Raw genomic sequence first — 27,203 nt, 5'->3', positions numbered from 1 at the left:
GAACATTTTCCATATGTTTATTTAATTCCCCTCCCCCCAGAATCATGTGATAGGCCATTGTAGGGATGAGGAATTAGATCCCAAAGAGGTAGTGACTTATCTTGCCCAAGGTCAGCAAGGGTTGGAATGCAGATTCTAGGCCTTGGTGCTGAATCACTGCACAAAAACACCGTTCTTGGGCCTGGTTTCTGCACACACCTCTGCAATCTCCTCCAGTCCTTCCCTGGGCCTGGAGCTTGGTGGGCTCCCAGTAGAAGACTGGACACTCCCACCTCCTAACCAATGGCAAAACATCCCTAAGGCTGGGTTCTGGTTCTGCATGAAGCAGGTTACACTTTCATGCCCACCATTAGAGACTATCCAGTGAGCACCGAGGGAGCTACTGAACTCTTGCTCCCAAGAACGCTCTTTCATGGAAAGGCAATTTCTGTTCATCACAGAAGCCACATTAAATGGTCAACCGTTCTGATGGGATATAAAGGAGCTATGTCGCTAATATCTGATCCAGGACATAATAATGCAGGGACACACTCTTCTCAGCAGAAGAAATACAGTCCAAAGTGAACCTCAAATGCATATTTTGGATGGAGATGTTGCGATACTGTTATCATCTTGTGCATTCATACTATATGATGTCATCTTTCCATTTAAAATGGTTTAAAAAACGTTTGCATTGTGAAAAGAGGAGAGGCAGAAGTTTAAAGTGGTGAAGGATTTATTTCTCAGAGGCTGGGAAACTAGAATCAAACAGGAAGAAGCATTCTCATCAATAGAATGATAAGACATTCTGGTTTTAGGGGGAAAGGCCACATGAAAGCAACTGACACACAGCCTAAGGATAGATGGAGAGAAGGCCTAATTCATGATAAACTAAGTAAAAGAAATCTTTATCTTTTTTTTTTTTTTTTTTTTTTTTTTTTTGCGGTACGTGGGCCTCTCACTGCTGTGGCCTCTCCCATTGCGGAGCACAGGCTCCGGACGCGCAGGCTCAACGGCCATGGCTCATGGGCCCGGCTGCTCCGCGGCACGTGGGATCTTCCCGGACCGGGGCACGAACCCGTGTCCCCTGCATCGGCAGGCGGACTCCCAACCACTGCACCACCAGGGAAGCCCAGAAATCTTTATCTTTGAGTCAAAAGTTGAATGTTGCCACTTTCCCCAGGCCCAATGGGCACAGTCTCAGTGAGATAAAGTGCAGTCTTTGCTTACGATGCCAGTGCTGCGGACCTCTTAGGGACCAAGGGATTTTCCCAGGCCAGTGATGGGTCTGCAGTCTCCTCCTTGCTCGGTCCCAGGTCCCTCTAAACCCCGTGGGCAACCCCAGGCTGGTGGGCACAGCGTGAATAGACACTAAGCCCTCTGCTTAGGGGCCGGCGACTCTCTCTGGCCCCAAGCCACCAACCAAGCCACACCTTTGAGCTGCAACAACATGGGCACAGACTCATATTTCACTTCACCAATCTGTGCGGGTGAAAGGGTCGGTTTGGTTTTGTTTGGTGCAGCTTGCCATGTTCCTCCTCTTCCTCCCTGACCTCAGCCTCATCCCAAGCATTGAAACAGTTGTTAAACGGAGTGGAAATCCTTTCTTTCTATTCTCTTGGTCCTCATTCTCCAAGACCTCCCTCTTCCAGGCTCACTCAGTGGCAGTGGAGAGCCAGAAAATAACAATAAAAGCAGATTTTGGAGACAGAGAGTCAAGGTTCAAACCTGGCCTCCCTTCTTACGGGCTGTGTGACCCAGGACCTCTGTCTGGACCTCTGATTCCTTTTCCGTAGGATGAAGATAATGACCTCCCAGGGCTGTTCTGAGACGGGCATTTGCCCAGGAGTGATATGGGGGAGGGGTGGGGGGAAAGCTATTGAATTGTTATTTCACAGTATTGTATTAACTTTCCCAGCGTGGTCCAGCTTCCGTCCTGTTCCCCTTTCTAATCTATCCTGAACACTGCTGCCAGCTCAGTCTTCCTGAAGCCTGACTAATAATAAGCATCTCAAAACATAGTAATCGTTTTTATGTGAATGGTTATAAAGGCAGCTGCAAATAGAAAGCTGAGCGTAGGCAGGAGGACGGACCAAGACCCCGGAGACGTGGCCACCGGGTGGATGCTGGGGTGAACCTGTGTCCATTTCTCCACCGGAATGGAAGCTTCTTGAGGGTCAAGGATGGTATCTTGTTACTCCTTGCATTTGTTTATTCAACCAATAATTATTTAGCACCCGGTTTAGACCCAAGGAGTAGGGCAATAAACAAAATAGACCTTTCTCACTTCTTCTTCTTTTTTTTTTTTTTTTTTTTTTTTTTTTTTTTGCTGTACGCGGGCCTCTCACCGCTGTGGCCTCTCCCGTTGCGGAGCACAGGCTCCGGACACACAGGCTCCGCGGCCATGGCTCGCGGGCCCAGCCGCTCCGCGGCATGTGGGATCTTCCGGGATCGGGGCACGAACCCGTGTCCCCTGCATCGGCAGGCGGACTCTCAACCACTGCGCCACCAGGGAAGCCCGACCTTTCTCACTTCTAAGCTGCTTAAAAAATATTTGCTGAATTAGTTAACATTAATCAAAATTTAATGTCAAAGATGTGGATGCCAAATAATGAGGATATTTTATGTTTTCAGAAGTATAGATTCCCTGTGGGGATGTACACTGATTGAACCGAAATTTTCCCATTTCTAACCCCATTTTGGCCTCAATGTTTAGAAAATATACATTCCAGCTTGTATTTGCAATACTCCTATGACATCTTGGCATCTGAATTTGCTGTTGAGAATATGCAGCATATGCTGTGAATTTCTGAAGTGGATGCCAGCACAGCTGGTTCTGATCTGAATACAAACAAATCAAACAATTTGGTTGGCACTGAAGCGTGATGACAGGTGACAATCCTTGGCAAGGGATAGGTTACAAATGGGCCAATGAAGAATCTGTACTTTCTCCTGGCATCTGAGTTCAGAAATAGACCATTCATTGAAGATGATCCTAAATTTGAAGTCTTGTGGTTGTCATTATGGTTCTTTTTTTTTTAAGATATTATTTTATCCGCTAGTGTGATGGGTTGAATTGTGGCCCTCCCCCCAAATTCATATGTTGCATTTGCCCAGTACCTCAGAATGTGACGCTACTTGGAAATAGGGTCTTTAGAGAAGTAATCAAGTTAAAGTAATATCATTTGAGTGGGCTCTAATCCAATATGACTGGTGTCCTTAGAAAAAGGGAAATTTGGACACAGAGACACATATAGAGGTAAAGAGATACAGGCAGAAGATGGCCAGCTATAAGCCAAGGAGAGAGGTCTGGAATAGATCCTTCTTTCAAGGCCCACAGAGGGAAATAACCCTGACCACTTGATTTTGGACTTCTGTCCTCTAGAACTGTAGGAGACAATAAATGTCGATGTCTAAACCCCCAGTCTGTGGTACCTTGTTAGAGCAGCCCTAGGAAACAGATACAGTTTGGATTAGGTAATGATGCTCTTTGCTGAAGCTAAATCTTAATGTATAACCCGACCCATTTTTTTCCACTTAGGTAAATAGTCCAGTGAGACCTACAACTTCAATTTGTTCAGTGGAAGGGATTTCTTGTCTACGCAAGTTCAGTTTCAAAATAGCTACTGGCCAAAAGATAACTTTGTGAGAGCAAAATCATCAGCAGTATCTTACCTGGATTTGCAAGGCGGCTACTTGTGGGTCCAAGAATCTGATAAGGATCTATAGCAAAAAGAAAAGAAGTCAGATCCCAAAGACATAGTTGTGAGCAGGTAGGATGTAGCTCCAGGAATAATGCTGACCCTCTGGTGTTTCCAGATTTCAGAGTTGAAAATGTCCCCCACGCCAAAGTCCCCCAGCACCACTTCCTGTATTAGAAAAGATGTCACATGGGTCTGAATGATGTTTCTCAGTAAAGGTCTCCTAGCTGGTGGCCGAGCTCAGATTTGGCCCAGGGTTCCCAACACCTAGCCCAACGCCCTCTCCATCCCAGGATTTAAACAGGGCAGATGTATTCTGCCCAGGGCCGTGTGGGCCATGCTGCTCAGCACACTGGCAGCAGCACCCTTCCACTGTGTTTCCTCACTGGACTTGGCACACACGCTGATGTTGCTGTACGTGACCTGGAAGGTGAAAATCAAAGAACTGCTAGGCCGCAAAGAAGCTGCCTGTGTGCACGCAGCATGTTTTTTTCCATCTTTATTGCATGGGTTTTGGAAATGTTTTAGCAAAATCTCAAGTCATTCCCAGTGGAGTAGACTGATAATTTAGTCCCTGTTTCACATATGGAGCAGTCCTAAAGAAGACAAAGGAACATTAGTTTAACTTAGAAAGTGACACATTTTAGAAAGATGCTGCTAAACCTGTTTCTTCTTTTATGGCCACCAAGATGCTCTGTGAAACATACCTAGCTGAGGACGCTGGTCTTCAGTTTTGGGCACTGTGGAAGGAGATGGCTGAGCAGCTGAAAATCCAAAAAAACAAAGAGATAATTAGTTCTAACTTGTATTTGGCTACTAGACTTTGATGCTGTTTTATCATCATTCCATCATTGACCTTAGTTATTAACATAATAGCCTTACTCTTATAGTAAGAAACATGGTAAGAAAAAAATTTCCTTTCTAATGAAACCAAATGTAAATGTGGTAACAAAACGAGGGCACTTTATTTTAAAAATTTATTTTTACCCCACTTTTTGCAAAACTAAAAGAAATCTGAGATGGTTTACAAAATAGATTAAAATGAATCAACTCTAAAATAAAAAGATAAAGGGAAACCACCAGGAAAATATCAAGTAAGGAATACTATAAACATGGCCAAGATTAGGAAATCATCCAGTATTTAATCTGTACTCAAGCATCCTATGAGACATGCATTTGTCCAGAAATGCATTACATCATTCATTACATCATTCATTTCTTTTTGTTATAGAGATATATTACATCATTCATTTCTTCTTGTTATAGAAATAGGTATAAGGCCAATAGAGGAAGAATCATTGCATTTAAAGATCAGTTGCGCTTTGTTGCCAAAGGGACAAATGTATGTTGAAAAAGCATAGTTTGGCTACAGAAATTATCATTTACTGCATCAAGAGTTATCCACTGCCTTGTGATGTGAGGATTCAAGGCAGTGGGAACCAACACTGTACCTTTTGACTGAGGGGTGGGGTGGCCGTGACTGGTCCAGGCTGATCTCCTGGGTGGTTCGTAAGGTAAATCTGTAAAGATAAATAAATTGACTAAAAGATCAATAATGTAACTTGATAACAGCTATTTTGTGTGCTTTTTTTGTCTTGTGTTTATTAGAATAAATATTGTGCAAGAAAACCCAGTAATCCAAAGTAATATTCAACCTGGATTCCACGAGATTTGGGTTTTATTTACAAATGATAACTTTGTATCTTTTATTGATCTAACAGTTCCACCCATTAATCTGAAAACTCCCATGGATGGATTCTCTAGGAGCTGGCTGACTCTTCTAAGGTAATTTCCTGCAATCCTAGGTCAAGACCATATCAAAAGTTTCTTACAATCTAATCTGTCCTGCTTCCAGCTGGAATTGACATAAGTCCATCACCCCATTATTATCTTCATGACCTGTCTGAAACACAGCCTACAACGCTGATGAATCAACCGATTCCTACCTGAGGTCTGACACTAAATCCACCCAAAGACATTCACGTTCCTCCCTTTTCTTCTTCCTTGGAAATGAGCACTGCCTGCTCTTATTTGCCAGCTGCCTCTCTCAGCCACCCCTCATTTTCCCTCATCCACTTATATTAAATCAGTCTTAAGAGTCTAGTTACTTTTCTTTTTTTAATTAATTTTTATTGGCGTATGGTTGCTTTACAATGTTGTGTTAGCCTCCACTGCACAAGAGAAGGAATCATCCATACACATACAGATAATCTCTCCCTTTTGGACTTCCCTCCCATTTAGCTGGGTGTAGTTATTTTTCTACGCACATGTCTACTCTTTCTCCTTCTCTAAATGAATTTAGAATTTCTCTAAAATGAACTGTAAGACTGAAATAGTACTGCCCCCGCAAAACATTGGCAATGGCCGTAGAGCTGAAGTATATGCCAATGATTTTTTTTTGTATTTATAATGTATTGCTACTTGTCCCATAAAACTTCATCACACTTTGCATATGCAAATTCATATGCAAATTTAACAATTATACTTCTGCATCCTCAGTGCAAGTTCTATGAATGATTATGACTCTATGTCATTTCAAGTTTCCTTTAAAAATATTTTCCAGAAATGTTATTATGCATGCTCTTACTAACCGTGCCTACTTAAAGCTGGGGAATGGGGTGGCCAGCTACACGGAACTTTATTACAGAACCATTTCAAAACTATGACTTCTTGGATGGACGGGTCTCAGTCCAATGCCATGTGTCATTCTGGGCCAGCTGAAAGCCATAGCCAGGTACTTCAGCAGGTGTTCTGCTGCCAGTCACCTGGAGATGGCTATAAAATCTCACTTGGAGAGATTTTAAACTTTGTTTAAAATTGGCAGTTTGGTGGGTCAATCTTGAACAAGCTTGTTGACTGTGTTGCAGAAGACATGTCTCTTCCTAGTTTCATATCCCAGAGAGAATAGCAATGAAATGCAACGTGAAATCCAACGCAGAATTGCCTTAATTTATTTGGTCTGTTTGGCTACAAGCATCTCGACTAGTGTGGTCTGTGAAATCCTACCCTCCAGAGTTTTGGTTGAGTTCGATAATTTTTCTTTTGAAACTCTGCTATTGCTCACCACTCCCTCTCCACTGGCATTTCTGTATTTTTGGACTGTAAGCATTTCCCACCCAGTTCCTCAGATTCTCACTTTTCTGGTGTTGAGGTTACACGTGGGAATTAAATCTGCAGTCGCTATCAATTTACAACTAAATTTCAACTTAAGTCGCTGGGAGCATTTGCACACAGATTCTCATCTAGTTGCATTTTGTCTAGAAAATGGTTAGGCAGAGTTTCAATTTGAGAATTGTCTCAGAAAGAAAAATCTACTAGCAGGGCAACTGTAACAGCATCTCCCCTACTTTAGGAGCAGACAGCCATATCAACATGGGGCTTCTGTCTACCAAATGAAAAAGCAAGAGAATCCAGAAATATGTTGTAGGTCCTTGTTTCTCCGCAGACCAGCAGTATTGGCAATGTCTGGGAGCTCGTTAGAAATGCAGAACCTCACTCTAGATCTACTGAATCAGAATCTGCATTTTACCAGATTTTGGTAAAAAAAAGAAATAGAGCTATCACATGATCCTGCAATCACACTCCTGGGCATATATCTGAAGAAAACCATAATTAGAAAAGATACAGGCACCCCACTGTTCATTGCAGCACTGTTTACAATAGCCAAGACATGGAAGCAACCTAAATGTCCATCAACAGAGGAATGGATAAAGAAGATGTGGTACATATATACAATGGAGTATTACTCAGACATAAAAAAGAATGAAATAATGCCATTTGCAGCAACATGGCTGGACCTAGAGATGATCATACTAAGTGAAGTAAGGCAGACAGAGAAAGACAAATATCATATGATATCACTTATATGTGGAATCTAAAAAAAACCGATACAAATGAGCTTATATACAAAACAGAAAACAAAACAAAAAAAGATACAAATGAGCTTATATATAAAACAGACACAGAAAACAAACTTATGGTTACTAAAGGTGGGGGAGGGATAAATTAGGAGTTTGGGATTAACATATACTCAGTACTATAAATAAAATAGATAACCAACAAGGACCTACTGTATAGCACGGGGAACTATACTCAATATTTTGTAATAACCTAAGAGAAAAGAATCTGAAAAAGAAAAAATATATATACATATATATATATATATATATATATATACACAGTTTTATATGTATATATAAAACGGAATCATTTTGCTGTACATCTGAAACTAACATGATATTGTAAAACAACTATACTTCAATTAAAAAAAAGAATCTGTATTTTAACAAGGTCCCATTTGACTTGGGTGTACACTGAAGTTTGATAAAGCCTGTTGTAGACAATTTCCACTATTCTTTTCTAAAAATCTGTGTTCCTACAGATAAGGATTTCAGAAATGCTATCTGAGTGTGTTAATACAAATAAATGTGCAGAAGAGTTCTAGATTGAATGCTCTTACCTGAAATATTAGAAATGGAATTAATAGCAAGTGTCAGTAGTTAGTCTGCTACTACTTTAAACATAAAGAGATTGCCCATGAAATGTGACTGGAAGAAATTAAACACCAAACTATTAATAGGAAAACATTTTGAAACTCTTAATTCATAAAGTCCTTCTCAGAGTGTATAACCGTGTCTCATCCTCCCTTGAAAATCAGTCAGGACCTAAACAACTCCAAGTCTGATTTTTTGCCAAGAACTGGAGATGTTTATATGAACAATGATTAATGTGTTCGTGAACATATTGCCATGGGAGATAAGTGGGCTTTTTTGTTTGTGTTCATGAAATTCTGCTCCAGTGTTCTCTTATCAGCTACTGATCACATGCCATGGGCACCAAGCCCCCCTGCTGCGGGATGTGACATTGGGGAATGTTGAACTAAGCCTTGCTGAGATGGGAGACAATCATCTCAGTGACCTTGTCAGCAGCTACAACACCTCAAAGCAGAGTCAGTTTTGAGCAGTTCTGCTTTCTGGCTCCTTCAAAAACTATTACTCTGTGTACATTTGCTATTTGCCCCTATGGAGAGTAGATCATAAGACTTCTAGTAAGAACACAGTATACATTTCATTTTTGGTGGTCATTTCAATCCACTCTCCATTTCTCTTCAACTTTAATCTTCAAGGTCATTAACTCATACACTTGGCAGAAGGTCCTGTGTCAGGGACGGCTGCTTTCTGGCATGGGTTCTGCTATTTTTTTTTTTTTCCATAACAGACTGTGTTTTAAAACTGAACTTTATAAAAGCCATTTCATAGGCAGCTGAGGGTCACCAAAGAAGGATGCTATATGCCATGATCTAGACCAAAAACCATGAAAACTACAAATAGGGAGTTTGACTGGTGTTGGCTTCCTCCACCCCAGCACCTTTGTTTATTTCCTGGGAGTCAAGATCAGTTTCTGATTCTGAATGAGACTCCTTCCCCCAACCACTCCCTTCCCTGGACATCAATGATGTAAGCAAGCGTCCTTGCGGCCCCTCCTGCAGGATTACACTCTCCCTTCATCAAGATTCCTCAAGAACAGCCCACTAGCCCTCTTGACATCCACCCACCACTTTATTTTTTTAAAGGACCAGAACTTGGATCATGGGAGAGCTTATCCTCATTCTGGGGATCCATGCCACATTTACAAAGTAACTCTGGAGGTCCCTGGTTGCACTGGATGTGAAAGGTTGAATTTTGCCAGCTCTCAATGATCTTAGATGATAATGGCAAAGACAAAGACCAAGAGCTATTGACCTAAACCAATCTATAAACCCCTATTTAATGCAAGGAACTTTCAGGGTCAAGCCTACTAACATGATTAAATCACTGTCTCCTGTTTTCCTCTAGCTCTCCCTAGGGTCTTCTCAACTCCTCTGTCAAAGACATGGAGATTTGGGGGCATTTTGCCTTCCCTTTTCAACTAGGTGTACAGATGTACAGATCTGTGGTTAGAGCATAGTTAGGGCAAAGCCAAGAATGCATCTTCAGCCATTTGTTGTGATACAGGCTTTACTTAACTGAGGAGACAGTGCATTGGCTGCATCATCTTGCTATGACTGGAGATGCTGAATGGCATTGAGCTGCAAACTCCAAAGGAGGAATCATTTCAGATTATGAGAAACCCTTGAGGAGCACCAGCTGAAAAGGCTGCTCTTGCAGACCCAAGTCTCCAGTCTCTTTTGATAAAATCCTCGATGCGTGTCATGGTGCGTGGATTACCATGGTGATGGAGGAGGGGAGGGTGGGGTTACAGATCGTCCGGGGCACACACCAGAGCTTTCACATACACTGCTCCTAGGATGCCAGGCAGGGTTCACATCATGAGGTCAAAAACCAGCTTGCAAGTTTCTCTGAGTCAGACCTGTCTCTGTTTATGCCACTTGAGGCCTCAAGGGGCCAATGGCCCCCAAAAAGCATGTGTTCAGCAAAGAAGGAGGGTGTTTACAGGGGAGATGGGGAAAGGGCTTCTGGTCATAATAACTGACTACCCAAGAAACACACGCGACACCATGAAATTCGATCATTTAAAAAAGAACGTAAATGGATCTGCCTATGTGCTAGCACTTCCTAAGAGGAGAGGAGAGACCCACCTAAATGCTAATTCAACCAAGGAATCATGAAAGAGGGTGAATTTTGAATCAGGAAAATTTGGATAAAATTAACAGGAACAAGCACAGGCAGAGAGGGGATGAGGCGTGAACAAAAGGGTATATTGTCCATCATGTGTTATCCTGTAAGGTCACTGAACAGTCCTGGACAATTGTTGTGGGGGGGATTGAAACAACCCAGTAATTGGACAGGGCAGGCAGTAAGGGGACTCTGGAATAAATGAACTTTTGGGGAAGCTGGGCCATGACAAGAAGAAAAGGTAGATGGGGGTGGTTACTTGAGGAGGAAGGAAAGGAAGGAAGTGGGGAGGGAACACTGGGAAGTTGGATTCAGCAGGATGACACAGGTGGGAGGAAGGAGTCCTCTGTCTCCGTGGATGTGGGATTAGAGCAATGGATGGACACAGCAAACCAAGAGTGCAGGGGAATGGGAACTCGCGTCTCTGTCCCTAAAGACCCAAGGATCTCTCCCAAGGAAAGTCAGCAACCAGCTCTTCCGAAAGCAGTCAGATACCCACCAACCAAAGGGACACGGTCAGATTCCCAGTGACTCCCTCCCCCAATGATGTGCAAGACCCATCCCCCCTGACCCATCACAAACTTCTCCAACTGCACCGTTCTAAGCTTTCACACTCACAAGACCATTCCTGCAAGGTTGATCACTGGTCCACCGAAGGTATACAAACAAATCTATTCTCCAAGTTCGAATCCCTCAGTCTGGCTGACAGCAAACCGTTCTCTGGCTCATTCACTCTGATTTTCAGTTCTTTGTAGCTCAGACACTAATATTTGTATCTCCTTTCAGAATCACAGCAGCAATCACCAAAACACGTATTTTGGCACAAATCAAGTCTCTTCCAAGTCACACTCGAATGACAGACCCAAGAAAAGAGAATTATCAGGGCTTTGCTAGGCGAATTAGTGTTTGCCGCCCTTGTCTCCCCCTGGGCTGAAGCACAGAGGGGGTGTCCCAGCACACAGTCCTCCCGGCCCCTCTCCTCTCTGGCACCTGGATGCGCCATATCTTCCAAATCAACCATATCCTCCAATAGGGAGCAAAGGAGCTCCAGGACCCATTGTTCCGTCTATGAAGCAACAGGCAGCCGGCTGGCTGCTCCAACCATCATGGTGAACGAACTTGTGCGGCCACACAGCCCTGACACCAGCTCACAGTCCCTGGCTTTTGCAACTCAGAGGCATCCATGAAATTGCTTCAAACAAACAAACAAATAAGCAACCCACGGCCAAATGTTTCACAATAGCTTTGACTTTTGTGAGTATGTATGGAAACTTCTTTAAAACACGCACAAAATCACTGTGATCTTCCTACACGTCCCATGTCCTCCCAAGGGACCATTTACCGGCGGTAAACTCAGGAATGTCTAGAGCTAGCGTGACATATGTACTTTCATTGTCCTTTCTCAGTACACACGGCGGGTTTCTTCGGGGTCAATCTAGTTCACTCCAGACCCTGGGTCTTGTCCACTATCAAATGGCCTGGGTCAGAGGTAACGAAGCACTATCGCCAAGCCTTTCCACTATGCTTCCCAGGAGGAATGGTGGCAGACTTTATGAGGTTAGGTGACAGAAAGTCGCCAGCCTGAAGTCACAGTACCAGGGCTGTGTCGGGGTGAGAAAAACTCCAAGAAGCATCTTCACCCGGGCTATTCAGCTCACCGGCCCCCCTGTCTTTTTCACTGGGAAGAAACAGCAGCGCCAAGCTGAGTGCCTGGGACCAGTTCCAACTAGGACTTGGGCAGCCTGGACACGTGACAGATGTCCAAGAGCAACAGCTTGGGTATAAGAAGACATGACTTAGATCCACGCGTGAAGAGGGAAAAGCCGTCCCACAGCCCTACTCACGATTCCTCAGCTGGGAGGCTGGCATGTGTCATCCAGCTCATGGGGTTGTACATCCCAGAGAGGGGACAGATGCTTGAGCCATGCTTGCCCAGGGTCACCCCCTCCTTCTCCACCTGGCAACACCTAATCCTCCTCTGGCATATGGTCCTTCCTCTGCAATGCTTCCTTCCCCCTTACAAGGAGGGATGAATTCCTTTCCCTTCCTGTTCCCACAGCCTCTGTTGGTAAGAGGTGTTGCCTCTACTATAAAATCAGCGCTTTAGGTGAAACATCCGTATCTGGCTCTCCGGCTCCAGGTACCTAGCCCATAAGGTTAAATGTATATGTGTGTGAGTCTGTTTCTGGCTCTAGGTGGCTTGACATCTAGAAACATCTAGAGCTTTAGGCTGTATGCCTGTGGGCTTGTTCTCTGCTGCAGTCCCGTGGCTGGCACTCAGGAGGCTACACGGGCAACGGTGGAATGAACAGACCAGCTTTCTGAAGACAGGAAGCTTTCTAAAGTCGGGTTCATCTTCAGATTCCCAGAATCTAACATCATGCTTGGCACTAATAGACACCTGATAAATAGTGATTCTTTTCGTGAATGACACGTAAATTAATAACCTAATTAAATCATCGGGAAAGACATAACGTAAGACTCAGGTGTAAATATGATTGATGACATGCTTCTGCTCTGAAAGACTGGCTCTCGTGACAGCTGGGAACCAGCCACTAGTGTTAGGGGAATGCCTCCTGCTCTGTGCTGTGCCTTGAGGACGGATAGATTACACTTATGTCCTTCTGTAAACTCGAAACCGGATGGATTCCGTATCGCCAGGCATCCAGGATGCCTTCTTGGACCATCTGTCTTTGACAGCAGCTAGTGAAGGGTCTGACCTGCTTATAATCCCACAGTTCAGGGACTGTTTGCGTGATCTCTGAATGGAACGGTCTGATTCTAGGCACCAGATCCACAGAGGCAGAATAAGACTCTTTAGAGGGACAATCCAAAATCAGCTGTCTTTGTGTCTCGTGACGTAGGTCACGGATCTCACAGGACATCCTGGGATGTCTCTCAATAAAGAGATTACACAGGGGTGTTTTCGTACCTGGCCTAGTTGTAATTCTTTGCGTAGCTTCAGGATATACTGAAGTATTTGGGAAAATAAAAGCTGCACCCCCTGCAGACAAAAGGAAAGACAAAACATGTGAAGGTCTTTTGCTGTGGTTGTTGATCTGATCTCAGCAACAGCGCCTAATCTACTTTGCCCCGTGACAACCAAGGGAGGTGGCCTACTAGAACCTGCCACGCCAGACTTTGGGAGAAGGGACTAGCACACAGGCCGGAAACAGATGCTGAAGATGGAAGAGATGTGACTCTCTCTGTGCCCCACCTGGCATAAGGCGTCTTGTGTTTTGATTTTACAGCTTCCTCCTGAAGCCCATCCATCAGGCTGCCCATCCCCCTGCAAGCTCATTTTATTAAACAATTCTATGGTGGATGTTTTAATTTTCAAATTGTGTAAAACCCATAAAACATTTTACAGAGCCCTTGGAAAGTAGCACCAAAGAATGATAAATATTTTGCCAAAGAATATATGGATCTTTTTAAAAATTAATCCGTATCTCTGTTCAGATGCACATCTTCCCTTTCTCTCTCTCAATCAATTCTCAAATTGTTAGCGGAAATAATTCTCTTTTCACAGGTCAGTCCGTTTGGAGTTTGTTGTCCTGCTTTTCAATTGCTTCTATGTTTAGCAATAGCAAAAATAATGAAGTCAGAGCTTTCCTGACACTTTCATCCTCTGCTAAAAAGTTTTTAAATGACTAAGAAATTATCAGAAAGTGTGTGTATCTCCAAGGCATTTCCTAAGGGAGGGGAGTTACTTTGTCTCAGGTGCTTGCTATTTCTGGCCACAAGGTCATTAATAGGCTGATTGTGTAACCTACATTGAAAAAGTGTATTATTGACTCAAAGCCATTTTTTTTTGTGTGTGTGTGTGGTACGCGGGCCTCTCACTGCTGTGGCCTCTCCCGCTGTGGAGCACAGGCTCCGGACGTGCAGGCTCAGCGGCCATGGCTCATGGGCCCAGACGCTCCACGGCATGTGGGATCTTCCGGGACTGGGGCACGAACCCGCATCCCCTGCATCAGCAGGCAGACTCTCAACCACTGCGCCACCAGGGAAGCCCCTCAAAGCCATTTTTTTAAAAAAAATTCAGATTAAAAGCACAACACTCAGGGCCTCCCTGGTGGCGCAAGTGGTTGAGAGTCCGCCTGCCGATGCAGGGGATACGGGTTCGTGCCCCGGTCTGGGAGGATCCCATATGCCGCGGAGCGGCTGGGCCCGTGAGCCATGGCCGCTGAGCCTGCGCGTCCGGAGCCTGCGCGTCCGGAGCCTGTGCTCCGCGACGGGGGAGGCCACAACAGTGAGAGGCCCGCATACCGCAAAAAAAAAAAAAAAAAAAAAAAAAAGCACAACACTCTGGCTACTGGAGATCAACTAGCAAATCCCTTTGTAAAACTCAAGCCTGGACTCACTCACATCATACATTTAAAAATAACATGGCAAGTGTTTGGAAAATAGCTGTATTACTATGTGAGGGCTGATCATGAATTGGCTGGCAGGCCTATGAGGGGTTACTTAAGTCTTTCCAACACTAGATGGTTTTCTCCCTAGCCTGGTGGTGGCAGAGGGTCCCTGCAGGCTGGTAACAGTGGGGTGAGCAACCTGCAGCCATGCTTCTGTAAGTGTCTCCATCACCAGGGAGGAAATGGGTGTGACCAGGACCACATTCATCCACAGAAAGCCCAGCCTCTACTCTCAGCCTTTACTAGGAGGGGAGGGAGGAGGGTTAGCCAGGAAAAAGCATCACGTTAAACTCTATTAGGCTCAGGAAAAAAAATAAAATAAAATAGATAAATAAATAAAATGTAGAATCAATGGTTAGACACAGAATAGCAGGTATTTAGTTAGTCACTAATTTCAAATCTTCCAAAGTCTTAACACAGTTTCCCTCACAACAAAAGCTCCCCAAAACTAACTGACATTCCCTCCTACTGCCTTTTGCAAATGTACAAAGACTGTGCAAGAAGATTCAAGTCAAGTTGAATGGCCTAAAACTTTACCAAAAAGGGAAAAGTAAAACTCCTGCTTGTCCTAGTAAACATTCCTTTAGAATAAAAATTTTTAAAGGAAAAAAAAGAAAAAAGGAGCATGCTAAGGGCCCCTTTATATGGAACAGGCTTTTAGTTTCTACAGTCAGCACAGGGCATATCTGAGGACTAATAGCAGCAAACTGTAATCCAGCAAATGTGAGCTAAGGCTACGGCTGAAGGCTAATTCTGCACATCTCCTGGTTGAAAGAAATCCTTTGACTGGCAAGGGAAGCGGGGGAGTGTTCAGAGACCAAAGAGTGCCTCCTGCCTTGAGGCTGTGGTACCGCCAACACAGAGCCTCAACCTACCAAGGACCCCTCAACCATCCACCTCTGACTTCTGCTTTCCTGACGCACTGACTGTCCCACGTTCTACCTGGAAAGCATGCAACCTGTTAACAAAATCCTACACTTGTCCTGGGGGGAAGGGGCGGGGCCAGCATTACCTGTGTTTCTAGCATGCATTAACCGTGGAGAGTTTTGTAAGGCTTTATCAACATCATCTGAAGTCAAATGTGGAAGAGGTGCTACAAAACAAAACAAAAAGCAACATCCAAATGAAAAAAGAGAGAGAGAATTACCTTCCTTGAAAAAAAAAAAAGAAGAAAAAGAAGGAAAACATTCACCCCACTCCCCACCCTGTTATCATGGGCTGCTTGGAAATCTCTCCATGGCCCTGCTACTGGTTAGCATGTTAAAACCTAGATGGGGATCCATATTGAGTTCAGGGAAGAAGTGGTTGGGATGCCAAGCAAAGCATTTACACCAAAGAGTTCACACCACCCACTGTTGCACTATCTCCTTCTGATCATGCTTGACATTTGAAATATTAAAGCATGCAGCAGACTCTGTGGATTCATGCCTCTCATTGCCAAGACGCCATTCCCATTGTGACAGGCTAAGCCACATCTCAAGATACCAAGTGAAAATGTTCCTCATTGTGTGTTCCAGTGGGATACCAAGGGCAGCTTGGTTTGGCTTGAGGGAAGATCAACTCCACAATTCCCATCAAGTAGGAGCCTTTCCGTAACGTTTCTATTTCTATTTGGGCATCATGGAGGTGAAATAATGTGTGACCCGATAAAGCTCTGTTTCCCTTTGGCATGTGATCTTCTTGGTTGGGGGACCCTGGAGGAGGCAGCTGAATGCTAGTTGACTTTGCCGCTTCTGGTAAACGTGCTGACTACTCCTCACTACGCAATCACCTAAGTCATCACTTATAAGCATTCTCTCAGATACTAATGGGAATCGGGTGAGGGCAGCAAGATGCTGTCGGCAACTGGGCTGAACCCTCGCATCTTACGTGAACAAGGACCTCTCCACAGTGCTCTGTGTGGGAGCGGGGACCGCCTTACTCTCTCTGAGGTAGTGGAGATGCGATAGAAGGATGTCAGCGTTGTAGCTCGGGGTGAGCCTCTGAAAGTCATCTTTGGTCATCTTGCACAGCTCCTTCCCGTCAATATTCTGGAACAATAAGATGTCGACGTCCGGAAGGCCATATTCTTTCACTGCCCACTCCAGCCACTGCCGGACATGGTCCGTGCTCCATAGCATAGGATCTGAAAGGGGATGGAAGCGTACTTGGTCAACGCCTGAAGACAAATTTCTGGGGTAGAGCCATATCCCAGGTGGGATCTCCCCCCAGCCAGAGCTTTCCAGAGCATCCCCTCCCACTCTTCCAGAAGCACAGCCTCAACAGGCTCAGGGACCAGTCCGAGGAGAATGTCTGAGGACCAACTGACTCACAGTCAGAGACCATTGTCTTTAAAGTGAATTGTTCTGGAAGTTTAGGATTATTCACACCACCTGCCCTTTTGTTGCTCATATAATCTAAAGTTTCCTGTAGGGATGGGATTTTCTTTTTATTAGTTTCTTTTCATTTTTATTTATTCATTTATTCATATAAAAATATGTGTATGTGTGTATATATATATGAATCACTTTGCTGTATACTTGAAACTAACACAACATTGTAAATCAACTATACTTCAATTTTAAAAAAATGGGAATGAATACAAATAAATGAAAACTTTTTTCCTCAGAAAACTACTGCTATCTTTATATGAAATAAGAGCAACACATATCAGGAAGATGTTAATTACAGATTACCAAAAAAAAAAAAAAAATTTCCATACGGTATTTGTCTGAAATACTGAAAACTACTGACCACAGAATTGGAGATGATGTGTAGGTCAACCAGAACCCTAGCACTTCCCAGGAGTTAGTGTTTCTAAGAGAGAGCCGTCAGTTACACGCTTTTCCTGCAGAGAACTTGGTTTTGCAACTAACTCACACCTGCAGGAGGCAAGCTGGCTGGGGGGCTTTCACATTCCACAGCTGGGGCACAAACGCCCCACAGGATGCAGGCAGTGTCATCACGCTCTGCTGCCACATATGGGAGGGGACCCCTGATTGACCAGGAGAGCAAGTCTCTGGGGGAAAAGGAGCAGGTGATCCCCAACGGAAACACAAGTTGGGACCACCTCACACACAAACAGCCTGGGTGGAGGGGTGCCCAGGGTGCCTCACCAGCAGACGGGGCTCCTCCCTGGGGTCCCTGAGCACAGAGAGACACCTGGGCAAAGGACTAGGAGCCCAGAGTCCTGATCCCAGGGTCTCTCGACGCTGCAGCCTCCAGAGGCTGCTTCTCCTGTGTCTGTTTCCAGTGTGAAATGAAAACCTTGGTCTGGGTCCTCTGGACAGGCTCGTAGAGGGCAGGCGTGCCATGACACTCAGATCATCATGAGTGAAAATATCTGCTGTGGGAATACATCACCCTTTGGAATTGCTTTTTAGCTAACAGTTTTAGAAGATTGTCTGGTCTTACTAATGTTGCAGGCTGCTCAAGAATGGACAGGCGACGTGCTGTTGGGATACATTTTCGGTTTCCAGAGTCAGTGGAAGTAACAGTGAGAAAGAGCCAGACAGTCACGGTCACCAGAATTCTCCTCCCTTTCTCCCTCCCTCCCATCCTTCCTTCTTTCCTTTCTTTTTCTTTCTTACCCTCTTTCTGCCTCCACCTCCCTCCCTTCTTTTGTTCATTCCCTACTTTTTCACATCTTTTTTAATAGAAAGAAATTCTTTCAACCCCAATAGAATCCATCCCTAACCCATTCCCCTCCTGGACACTCCAGGAGGAACCACTATCCTGAAATGATACATGCATCATCCCTATACATATCTGAATACTTTTACCATATCCACTGTATATATATTATTGTGTGCCTTTAAGCTAACGTAAAGGGTATCTGATTTGCTTTTGGTGTTCGGCGCTGTATTTTCAAGATGTGACCAAGTCAATCCATGGACGTATATTTCATCATTTAAGCCACTCTCGGATATCCCCAGCCCCGCACAAATATACCCAACTTACTTATCAATGAAGACCCCTCCCCACCCACATGTGAAGCCATCTGCATTGGTCCACAGCCTGGGTTCCACATTAGAATCATGGGGAGATAAAAAATTGCTGATGCCTGGTCTCACCCACAAAGATTCTGAGTTAATTCTGCTGGAGGGCAGCCCGGGCATCAGGGTTGTTAAAAGTTGCCCAGGTAATTCTAAAATGGTTCAGACCATCTACCCTGGGGCTTCACTACTCAGACTGTGGTCGTGGGATCTAGCAGCCTTGGTATCCCTTGGGACCTAATGAGAAATGCAGAATCCCAGGTGCTGCCACAGGCCTGCTGAATCAGAGTCTATATTTCCATAGGATTCTCAGCTGATCTGTGTGCACGTTAAGCTTGAGAAAGTGCTGGCCTAGGTGAGTACCTAGATGTAGAATTGCTGGTCATAGGGCCGATGTGTAGAAGCTATAAACTAAGAACTCTGGTTCTGCTACAAAGCGCAGAACATCTACAAAAGCTCAAATGGCAGTGTTGACAGAAAGCTGTGCATATTCCTTTGTAATCCAAACACATGGAAACATTTTGTTAGCCTGTGAAAACCGAATGTGTATCGGGAATGTTAACTCTGTCCAAGTCACTGAAGTTCAGATGGCTCTTTGCCATTGGGTCAGCATTCTGCTTTCAGGGATAAAATGTTCTAAACTCCAGAATGTTTCCATAGGAAGTCCTTTTTTTCCTTTTTCTCATGGTATGTCATGACCCCTCATTATTCAGGAACAGATCATATACTGGTCTTAGGGTGCCCTGAATTCAAGTCCTCTTTCCTTGGTTCTGTGCAGAGGACAGTTAAACGGCCCTCTCGGAGAGAAGACCCTCCCTTCCACAGGGGTCCCCAAGCCATTTCCTATAAATTCCACCACTAGGTATTAGCCAAACTCTTCTTTTTGTTTTGTTTTGCCTTTAACAACCTGGAAGGACTATGTTTTGGTATAACTACTTCCTAGAAATCAGTTCATTCTCGGAAGGCATTTTCTTCTCCTAATGGTGGAAACAGATATTCTAAAAATGATACATAAACATCTTCCTGAAAGTTCCTGGGTTCATGTTAAAATGGTCAAATGACGCCTTAGGAAGATAGCCCAAAAAAGAAGTCCGATCTCTCCAGCATCCCTTGGTGTGCCTGTTAATTGGTTTCCCTAGCTAAGCCCAAGGCTGTAATGGCTTATTCAATTTTCGTTTAAGGGAATCACATGCAAGACCCCAGAGACCAATTCCTCCTTGACCTGCCCTGTTATAATCCCTAAATTCTCACTTTGGATTGGTCAAATGGCCATTCTCTTGTACTGCTGGCGTGAGCGTAAATTGCTACAACCTTTCCAATGAACATTTCTGCAATACATTTCAAATGCCTTTTAAAAAACTGTGTGTATAGCCTCTAAACTAAAAATTCCACTTCTAGAAATTTATCCTTAGGAAATCATAGAGGAAGTGCGCAATGATTTATTTTCAAGGATATTCTTTGTAGTGTTGTTTATAATAGCAAAACACTGGAAATACCCTAAATGTCCCACAGAAAGAGAACTAGTTAAGTTGTTGTACATTTAGGAACAGTCCTGTGATATTTAGAAACTAAAAATTACACTGCTGAATGTAGTTATTGATATGAAAACTGTTCAAAATAGATTAAATTTAAACGTTTGAAACATTATGGCAGAATAATTATATTTTGCAAAGAAATATAAACATATCCACGGAAAGAATTCTGGAGAGGTATGCAGTAAAATGGCAACTATTGTCTCTGAAAAAAAGGCAGTAGAGATTTAAAAGTTTTCTTTTCACTAAACTTTATCTTCTCTCTTTCCTACAATACACATATAATACTTGGGTTAAAAAGTTTTTTATAAAAAAAGTATTCTCTATGAATCAAAACAAGGTTTTATAAAGGATTATATATATATAATATATATATTTGTTAAAGTGTTTTTATAAAACTTTGAAGAGTATAATATTTTAATGTTACTTTCTTATACAGTTTGTTAATGGAAATTCCTTCATTTGAAAAGAATAAAATTATACAAAATCAGGTTACTCCTGTATCCTTTTGGAATTTGATCTCTGCCCTATACATTTATAAGCAAAGAATATTAAAAACAAAATATGGCCACTTGATAAGAGTAAATGAGATGTTCCTTTCCAACCTGTCCACGGGGCGCCATTACCCTGGACCTACCCTACAGGTGCAAAGAGAACAGTCTGCAAGGGGCAAGTCCAAACTCTTCAGCCTAAAGCACGTGACTCTTAGGTTTCGGGGCCCACCGTCTTCATAGGTATCATCTCCAGTCCTTCCCCACCCCCTTCATCCTACACACATCCAGCTGCCATCTCCTGAAGCCACGCCCCCTGCCTGCACCCACACACCACCCACTGCTTGAGGACTAGCCCCTGCTTGCATCCTCACCTACACTCACTACCCGCTTTGGGTGTCTGTCCTCTACGCTCTTGAGGTATAAGCACTTATCGTGAATCTCTGGGCAGGCAACTGATAACAAGACAGGAGGCCCTGTCCCTGCCCTGATGGCAGAGCCCACCCTGGGCTCCCCACAAACTCCCTGGGCCAGGCATGGATGGTGCCACTGTAGACAGTGTTGTTTAGGGTTCAGGTCAGTGTGTGGGGTCCCAGCTCACTCCTCAACTCCACAGAGCACCCAGTAGAAGCTCCCAGGTCTCCTCCATGGCCCATTCCAGGTCAGCAAAGTTTTCTTGCTTCTGGCCCACCCACCATAACAGAAGGGAGCTCACGAGGTCCCACAAGATTCAAGAGGCCTTATGTCTTTCCTCAACTGTGCATGTGAAGGAGAAAGGGGAGGGGGCAATAGGATGAGCTCCAACCAAGGGTCAACTTTGCCTCTGTTCAGGGGTGGCATCCCACACCCTCTGCCCCAGGTGGTGATGCAGCTCAGAACCTGCCATCTAACCTCACGACTAAGCCTGGATTTTTGTGGGTTTTCGTTCATTTTATTATTTTTTTTAATTGAAGTATAGTTGATTTACAATGTTGTGTTAATTTCTGCTGTACAACACAGTGATTCAGTTATACATATATATACATTCTTTCTCATATTCTTTTCCATTATGGTTTGTCACGGGACATTGAATACAGTTCCCTGTGCTATACAGCAGGACCTTACTGGTTATCTATTTTATATACACTAGTTTGCATCTGCTAATCCCAAACTCCTAATACGTCCTTCCCCTATCTCCCTCCCCCTTGGCAACCGCAAGTCTGTTCTCCATGTCCGTGAGTCTGTTTCTTTTTCGCAGATAAGTTCATTTATGTCCTATTTTAGATCCCACGTATAAGGGATACCATATGGTATTTGTCTTTCTCTTTCTGACTTACTTCACTTCATATGATAATCTCTAGTTGCATCCATGTTGCTGTAAATGGCATTATTTCATTTCTTTTTATGGCTGAGTAATATTCCATTGTATATATGTACCATATCTTCTTTATCCATTCATCTGTTGATGGGCATTTATAAAACAATGTGTAGACTCCAAGGACCCATAGGATAACAACTAAGCTGAATTCAACTGAGTTATGGAGCATTTACAATATACACAAGTACTTCAGGGATTCAGAACTGGACAAGACAAAGATGCTGAGAATCTACCGAGGTAGGCAGCCATGAAGACAACCCACAGAGCAGAATGAAATCTGTGTCATCCAAGCAGGACGGGAGTACAGAGAAGTAGCAACTGATCCCAACAAGGAAAAAAGGGAAAGGCTTCACCAGAAGGGTTTGGCTTGAGCCTGCATTAACGAAAAGGATTTTGACAGAAGCAGATGACAAGAGCAGAGAAGACCTTTAGTTTAGGGGAACAGCTTGAGCCCAGCTTCACACCCACAGAGGCATGAAATATCTGATGGTTTTGAGGGACATGTGAGAAGTTTGGTGTGGCTGGAGTGGAGGGTTTAAGAGGGAGCACAGAGACATAGGAGGATGGAAATGAAAGTTGGAGACACATCAAGGAGAGCCTTGAGGATCTTGCTAAGAAGGCTAGACTTTATGATCTAGGAATTTCAGAGTCATTGAAAATGTCTGAGGAATCAAAGAATGTCTTAAGTTACATCAAGCACAGCAAAGTTGGGGATCAAATAAAAGGCTTTATTGGGAGCCAGAATACCCATTTTGGGCTCTGATTCAACCGTTCTTTAGATATAAAAGTTAACCTCTCTAGAATTTGTTTTCTTTTTTCTGTGGGTAATTAAGTGAAATGTTAGGGGAAGAGAAAAGTAAATGAGATAACGTATGTGAAAGCACTTTGCCAACAATAACACATTACAGAGCAATAATGCATCCACGCACTGGATTTTGCATGGCAAAGTCTGCTAATGAAATAAACAATCTATTATCACAGGGTCAGCCTCTTCCTCTAAACACAAAAGTCTGATTTATCACTTTATTTTAAGAAGTTTTCGGAGGTGCTTCTGTGAGATGAACCAAGAGCCACTACAGATAAGTTGTTTTGTTTTTAGCCCTCCGGTCCAATTGTTTTGAAAACATCTGTGTCATCACTCCACATTTCGTGGACATCAAAATGGTAAACCCCCATGGTACAGGGTAAAAGAAAAAGGAAGCCATCTCTCTCTCTGCAGTTTCTTATTTGTATCTTAGATTACATAGTTAATATCCAAAGGTTTTACAAATGCTATTTCAGTAAACTGGGATTAAAACAATAAATAAAAGCAAAGCAGAGTTGCACCGTTTAGGGTTTGGGTGGGGAAGCAGGAGGAGGAGGGACAAGCAGTGGGTGGGATTAGGGTTGAACATTTTTTTTACATTTCCCTGAAACTGGATTCTGCCCTAGTAGAGTTCCATTGCTGCCAGGAAAATATTAAGTAGATATTTAAATTAAGCAAAAGGATATTGCATTGCTGAAGACATACTGTGCCTTCTTGAAACAAAATACCTCATGTAGGCAAACATCCTGTTTCAGAGACCCCCAACCCCACCCCAGAGGAATGAATAAAAGCAAGATTAAGTAAGAACCAAATTGGTGATAATATAAGCTCTGAGTGTCATTTTTCTTGAACAATATCACTGTAAAATACTGGCCTCCAGAAAGAAAAATCACCCTTGGTAATGAAAAAATACCAACAAAAATAAAATGTACTTCTGAATCATATCAAAATCCTATGAGGTCTTTGTTTATAAAACCAGACCTTGGTGAGCCTGCCAGTCTGCTGTCCCACACACTCAGAAGCCTGCAAAAATAAGATTTAGCATGTTGCCTCCTCATCGGAACAGACTTTACATTTATAAAGAAGCTTAATAAAGAGAACTAGCTCACATTTGAGCTTCACTCAAGAAATTGAAATCTGAGCTCAAGTAAAGAGCCTACATCAAGGTTACTTCTGAACCGTTTCATTTCCATACTATGAATGGGGCTCACTTACTGTTTTGATAATTACTGATTTCTAATTTTATGGCACTTTGGCCAGTGAAGGAGGTATAAGATACTGATTTTTTGAATACTGGTGGTTACTCCTTTGGTGGCCAATTTCTGCAAATTGACCATGCTTAAAAAGAAGGCTTATCTTCTAATTGTTGAGTGCAGGTTTCTATGAATAACCACTAGATCAAAATTAGTAATGCATACATAATTTTCATGTCATTGATCTATGAAAGACTGAGAAAGGCAAATTTAAATCTCTCACTAAGGTGGATTTGTCTATTTCTCTGTACAGTTCTTTATGTAGTTTGAGGCTATGTTATTAGGTATATACAACTTTATCACTGTTATATATTCTTCATAAATGTAAACTGTTTTTATTATGTGATAACCCTCAATTTTCTCCCGTAATGTTTTCTGCTTTCTGTTTCCATTCTTGTCAGCTTTATTTTGACTGAAATTTAACTACTATATCTTAACCCATCTATTTGCTGTCATTCCTTCTCTGTGTTAGATGTTTGTGTAAATAGTATATACATAACTAACTTTAGAATATTTTTTAAAAACCTACTTCATCACTTTCTGTCTTTAATGGCAAGTTTGGTCTACTTACATTTATTGTTACTGATATATCTGATTTCTACCACTTTATGCTTTCTATTATTGCTATGGCTGTTCTTTATTTCTCCTTTCCAAATACCTGATTGGATTGATCTATTTTTCTTTGTTCCTTTTTTGTTTCTCTGCTTGTTAATCTTTAAACAAAATCTAAAGTTAATCACCAAGTGTCCTTCTCCCAAAGAATGGAAGGAATTTAGGAACCCTCAACACTAGTCATTCATCCTTATAAGATAATGTTGGCCAATATTTTTTTTCCACCTTATTAGAGTCTGTGGCAGGAAAAAAAAAGAAAGGTTAAGAGCCCAGAAGATAACTAGAGTTTTGTCAGTTTCTCCCAGCTCACTGGAGATTTTCTTCTACTGTCCTCTGTGCCCTGTTTTGTTGTTGAGAAGTCTGCTGTCCTCATAACTGTCATTATTTTCAGAGAGTCTGTCTTTTTTCTTTAGTACTGGCTCTAAAGTACTTTGTCTTTGGTGTTCTTCAGTCTTACCATAATGTAATTAGAGAAGATGAATTCTTATTTATCCTTCTCTGACTGGTGTTTCCTGTATTTGGAGAATGGTTTTGTCCATCAATTTCAGGAAAGTCTTAGCTTTTATCTCTTCCAATATTTCATCTCTTCCATTCTCTTTATTTTCTCTTGCTGGAACTTCTATTAGATCTACATAAGACGTTACTATGAGTCCTTCTCAACTGCTGACTTTTTCCCCTCATTTTCCACCCCTTTGTCACGTGCTGTACTCTGAAAACAATCTCAAGTCTCCCTTCTCTAATTCACTCTTTGATTTTTTCAAATCAACTGTTTAATCCACCTACTGAGTTTTTGGTATTTTTTGACACTGAATTTTGAATACTGTTTTGTGTTCCTAGGAATTCTATTGTTTCTTCCTCAAGATTATCTATTCTTTTCCATAATATCTTCTTCCTCTCTTTTTTGGTTCCTTCTTTTATGTATCTAGTCACTTTTAAATCTATTCACTTTATATTCTCTATCCTACTTCAATTATCTAATATTCTTGAGGGTTTAATCACGCTGTCTGTTGTTTCTGCTGAATCTTGGTCTTGGTAGATTGTTTCTTCCTGTTTTCATAATTAGGGGTTGCAGAATCATTTTCTGTGGGTCTTTGTAGGAATTCTGTAAAGCTTGGATTGAAGGCAAGCTTCTCCAGGAGGATTTTGTACTTACTTCCGCCAGGTGCCCAAGGGTATCACTAGCTCATAACTACTTTTCAATGGTTAATTTCTGACTCAGGATTGTTGGACCACACAGTTGTGTGCATGTGTGTATAGGGTAAGGGGAAGGATTAGGTCCAACTCCTGCTTTGTGCAGGACCAAGATCTCATTTCCTGCCCCTAATTAACCTTTAAAACCCAAATCTCTGTATTATAGACATTGGAACCCCACCCCCATTCATGTCGCCTAAGACAACCAGGTGACAACATGAGAATGGGCTGCCCTGTTCTCAGTTCCCCCCTTTTTTTTAGTCCCTAAGAAATTCACCGACTTTCTTCTCAGTTCAGCTATGCATTTAAAAGGACGTTAGATTCTATGCATGATTTCCAGGAGCTCCACAAGAGATCCTTTTAAGTTCAATATTTTACTAGAACCAAGAGTCTTCTCTGCATATTTTTTACCCATTTACTTTAAAACTTTTCCATTTTCAATGCAGCTGTCAACCTAGCTCACACTATGCTCCACTTCATTCATTAATCAATTGTCAAAAGTTAATTGTACATATGAATTGTTCAATATCCTACAGCACAAAAACTGTAAAAAAAAGTGCCTACTTTAAACTCTCTGAGAATCAACAATTCCATTATGTATTTTATTCAAAACATACATGACTACATTATTTTTGCTGGGCCCTAAAGATACCTTTGAAATTCTGACATGCCAAAATATTTCAGTGGATGGAGACATTCTTAACTCCTCTTGAGTGGATTATCTAGTTTGGGGATTTTGTTTTTCTTTATTTGTTCCCCCATTACCTCCCCTTAGTTATTCCATGACCATGCTGCTTATGCTCATCATGTTTTAGAAATAGAGTGACTTGTTCCATTTCAAGGTCTCTCCCTGCTTGGGTTTTCTTTCTTTGCCCCTCTTTAAACGTTGGTGTCCCTGGAGTTTTGTCCTCGGTCTTCCACTCTCCTCACTTCATAGATATCCCTGGGCATCTAGGCTCTCATGTTCCAACTACAATACGCATGCTGTATTGGTTTCCAAGGGTTGCCATTAACAGAGGACCACACACTAAGTGGCTTAAGACAACAGGAATGTGGTCCCTCATAGTCCTGGAGGCTAGAAGTCTGAAATCAAGCTGTCAGGACGGCTGTGCTCCCTCTGGGACTCTGGATAAAATTCTTCCTTTCCTCTTCCATATTCTGGTGGTGACTGGCAATCCTCAGCGTTCCTTAGCTTGCAGTTGCCTCCTTCCAATCTCTGCCTCCATCTTTACATGGCCTTCTCCCTGTGTCTTCACATCATCTCCCCTCCATGGATGTC

At 42.8% G+C, this 27,203-nt stretch overlaps 1 protein-coding gene across 4 annotated transcripts in view; it reads right to left on the bottom strand.

Annotated features, from left to right (window-relative positions):
• ERG (ETS transcription factor ERG) overlaps positions 1-27,203 on the bottom strand; it is a 280,170-nt gene that overhangs the window by 6,163 nt on the left and 246,804 nt on the right. For 3 of the 4 annotated variants that reach the window (XM_060098477.1, XM_060098476.1, XM_060098478.1), the window contains exons 6-11: positions 16,631-16,834; positions 15,722-15,802; positions 13,227-13,298; positions 5,132-5,200; positions 4,388-4,444; positions 3,655-3,702 (exon numbers count right to left, since the gene is read on the bottom strand). In XM_060098477.1, the coding sequence (XP_059954460.1) occupies positions 3,655-3,702; positions 4,388-4,444; positions 5,132-5,200; positions 13,227-13,298; positions 15,722-15,802; positions 16,631-16,834 (531 nt within the window). The remainder of the gene's footprint in view (positions 1-3,654; positions 3,703-4,387; positions 4,445-5,131; positions 5,201-13,226; positions 13,299-15,721; positions 15,803-16,630; positions 16,835-27,203) is intronic. The other variant, XM_060098479.1, reaches the window with a different exon arrangement.

This window comes from Mesoplodon densirostris, chromosome 5, assembly GCF_025265405.1.
Source record: "Mesoplodon densirostris isolate mMesDen1 chromosome 5, mMesDen1 primary haplotype, whole genome shotgun sequence".
NCBI lineage: Eukaryota > Metazoa > Chordata > Mammalia > Artiodactyla > Ziphiidae > Mesoplodon > Mesoplodon densirostris.
This window is presented reverse-complemented; position numbering and strand designations above follow the sequence as displayed.